The sequence below is a fragment of the Emys orbicularis genome, chromosome 1 (assembly GCF_028017835.1).
Source record: "Emys orbicularis isolate rEmyOrb1 chromosome 1, rEmyOrb1.hap1, whole genome shotgun sequence".
NCBI lineage: Eukaryota > Metazoa > Chordata > Testudines > Emydidae > Emys > Emys orbicularis.
In genome coordinates, this window is record NC_088683.1 from 366,813,777 (window position 1) to 366,816,165 (window position 2,389).

At 46.5% G+C, this 2,389-nt stretch overlaps 1 protein-coding gene across 1 annotated transcript; it reads left to right on the forward strand.

Moving 5' to 3' along the window:
• The first annotated feature begins 1,176 nt into the window (after positions 1 to 1,176).
• Positions 1,177 to 2,169, forward strand: LOC135886286 (olfactory receptor 52E2-like). The gene has a single exon (XM_065414104.1). It carries the CDS (start codon positions 1,213 to 1,215, stop codon positions 2,167 to 2,169), a length of 957 nt encoding a protein of 318 aa, XP_065270176.1. The 5' UTR covers positions 1,177 to 1,212.
• Positions 2,170 to 2,389: the final 220 nt, after the last annotated feature.

A 2,389-nucleotide genomic window follows, 5' to 3' on the forward strand; every position in this document is an offset into this window, starting at 1 on the left:
TTGTCGGATGCATGTTCACCCACAAAAGCTCATGCTCCAATATGTCTGTTAGTCTATAAGGTGCCACAGGACTCTTTGCTGTCTTACAGTGACAGCCCCAGGTGTTGCAGAAGAAGGTGTAAGAAACCCAGCAGTGGGTGGATGGGGGGGGATGACTTAACCATCCTGAGAGTGGCACCCTAATGCCTAACAGCTAGAGATTGGCTTGTGCCCTGAAACACATGGGCATACAGACTTTCTAAAATATTTATTTAGCTGTAACTATTGTAACTGGACAGTCTCACTATCCATGTAAATGTCCAAACCCTTCCTGATTCTTACGTGGCTCATGGCCTCAACTACCTCTTTTGGCACTGAGTTCCTCAGTCTAATTAGGCATAGAGTGAAGAAAGCATTCTTTTTTTATCTGTTTTGAATTTGCCACATTTCAGTTTAAACGAATGTCCACTTGATTCCGTGCTATGAGACAGGGAGATTGTCAATCTATTCTCTACCATTCAGGTTTTTATAGAATTTTCTCATGTCCCCTCTTCTTCCTCTCCTTTGTAAGGTAACAATCCCAGTCTTTTCAACCTTTCTCTGTATGAGAGTTTCTTTGGGTCCTTGATCCTTCTCGTTGCCCTTGCCTGAACCCCTGTAGTTCTGCATTATCCTATGTGAGAAGGGCGCCCAGTGCTACACAGAAGAGTCCAGACGAGGGTGAAACATTGACTGATCTCATGACACTGTATTTTCTGTATGATTCCCCATCCCACTCCTCCTGGATCCCAATGTTTTACTTAGTTTCTGTCCAGGCATGCACTTTGAGCAGGGTTTCTCTGAGCTATGTACTATAACGCCCAGATTAATGTCCTGAGTTCATACAGTTAAATTAGAACCTTGTTAGGTGTTTGAGGAGTTCAAGCTTTTCCCTCCAATGGGCATGCATGTTGCAGTTATTGACATGAAAGTTCATCTGTCGTCATGCTGCCCATTCACCTGGCTTGGTGATATCCCTCTGAGGACTTGTCTGGACTTGACTATGACGTAAATAATCTGGTACTATCTGCAAATGTTGCCACCGCACTGCTCACCCCCTTTTCTAGATTGATAATAACTATAAAATATTTAACCTACTATTTGTTATAAATTGTGTAACCCCCCTCGCTGTGCTTCTCTCCCTTCACAGGCACCTTGAGCATTTCTGAGCCTGATCGACACATCCACCACCTCATGGCAGCTTTCAACCTCACCCCCTCTGACCCTTCAACATTCATCCTAATGGGCATCCCTGGCCTGGAATCTGCCTATGTCTGGATTTCCATCCCATTCTCTACACTCTACATTATCGGCCTGTTGGGAAATTTCATGGTTCTGTTTGTCGTGGGCAAAGAGCAGACCCTGCACAAGCCAATGTACCTGTTGCTCTGCATGCTGGCACTCACAGAAATCGGCACATCTACCTCCGTTGTGCTGAAGGCACTTGGTATATTTTGGTTTAATATGAAAGGTATTACTTTGGGTGGCTGTCTCACCCAAATGTTCTTCTTTCATGCAGGTACTGTGATGCACTCAGCCATCCTCGTGACAATGGCCTTTGATCGCTATGTTGCCATTTGTAACCCTCTGAGATATGCCACCATCCTCACCAATGCACGAATAGCTAAGCTAGGGCTAGTGGGTTTGATAAGAGCTGTTCTCTTCGTTCTGCCCCTGCCCCTGCTCCTGAGCAGGCTGCCATTCTGTGCCAACCGCATTATCCCCCATACTTACTGCGACCACATGGCTGTGGCAAAAATGTCGTGTGGGGACATCACAGTCAACAGGATGTACGGCTTGGTAATACCATTTGTAGTCAACGTGTTAGACCTGACACTCATTGGCCTCTCCTATGGTCTGATCATCAGGGCTGTCCTCAGAATCTCCTCCAAGAAAGCCCACCAGAAAGCCCTCAACACCTGCACAGCTCACATCTGTGTGATGCTGATGTCCTATCCTTCCTTCTTCTTCTCCACTCTGACACACCGGTTCAGTCAGGGCATCGCTCCCCATGTTCACATCATCTTGGCCAACCTCTACTTCCTCCTCCCCACCATGCTGAACCCTATCATTTATGGTGTCAAAAACAAAGAGCTTCTTGAGAAACTGGGCAAATACACCTGCAGAATGTGCTCGCCTGGGGACCACTGACTTTAATCCTGTGTGACAAGAGGGGGAAAGAATACTTCTTCATTAATCAAGGGCACTCTGTCCCACTTTGGCTGACCTCAACATTGTGGAAGTTTGCAGTCTGAGAAGCTCTTCAAACCTAACATCACTCCATCACCAAGCACTGCTCTCTCCGTTGCTGAGTTCCCTCTCTCTGACCATCACCTGATCTCTTTCAACATCACCCATCAGCCCCCATCTC

Bases quoted from the DNA above. Each gene is read 5' to 3' on its own strand.
- LOC135886286 (XM_065414104.1), top strand. From the start codon at position 1,213: ATGGCAGCTTTCAACCTCACCCCCTCTGACCCTTCAACATTCATCCTA.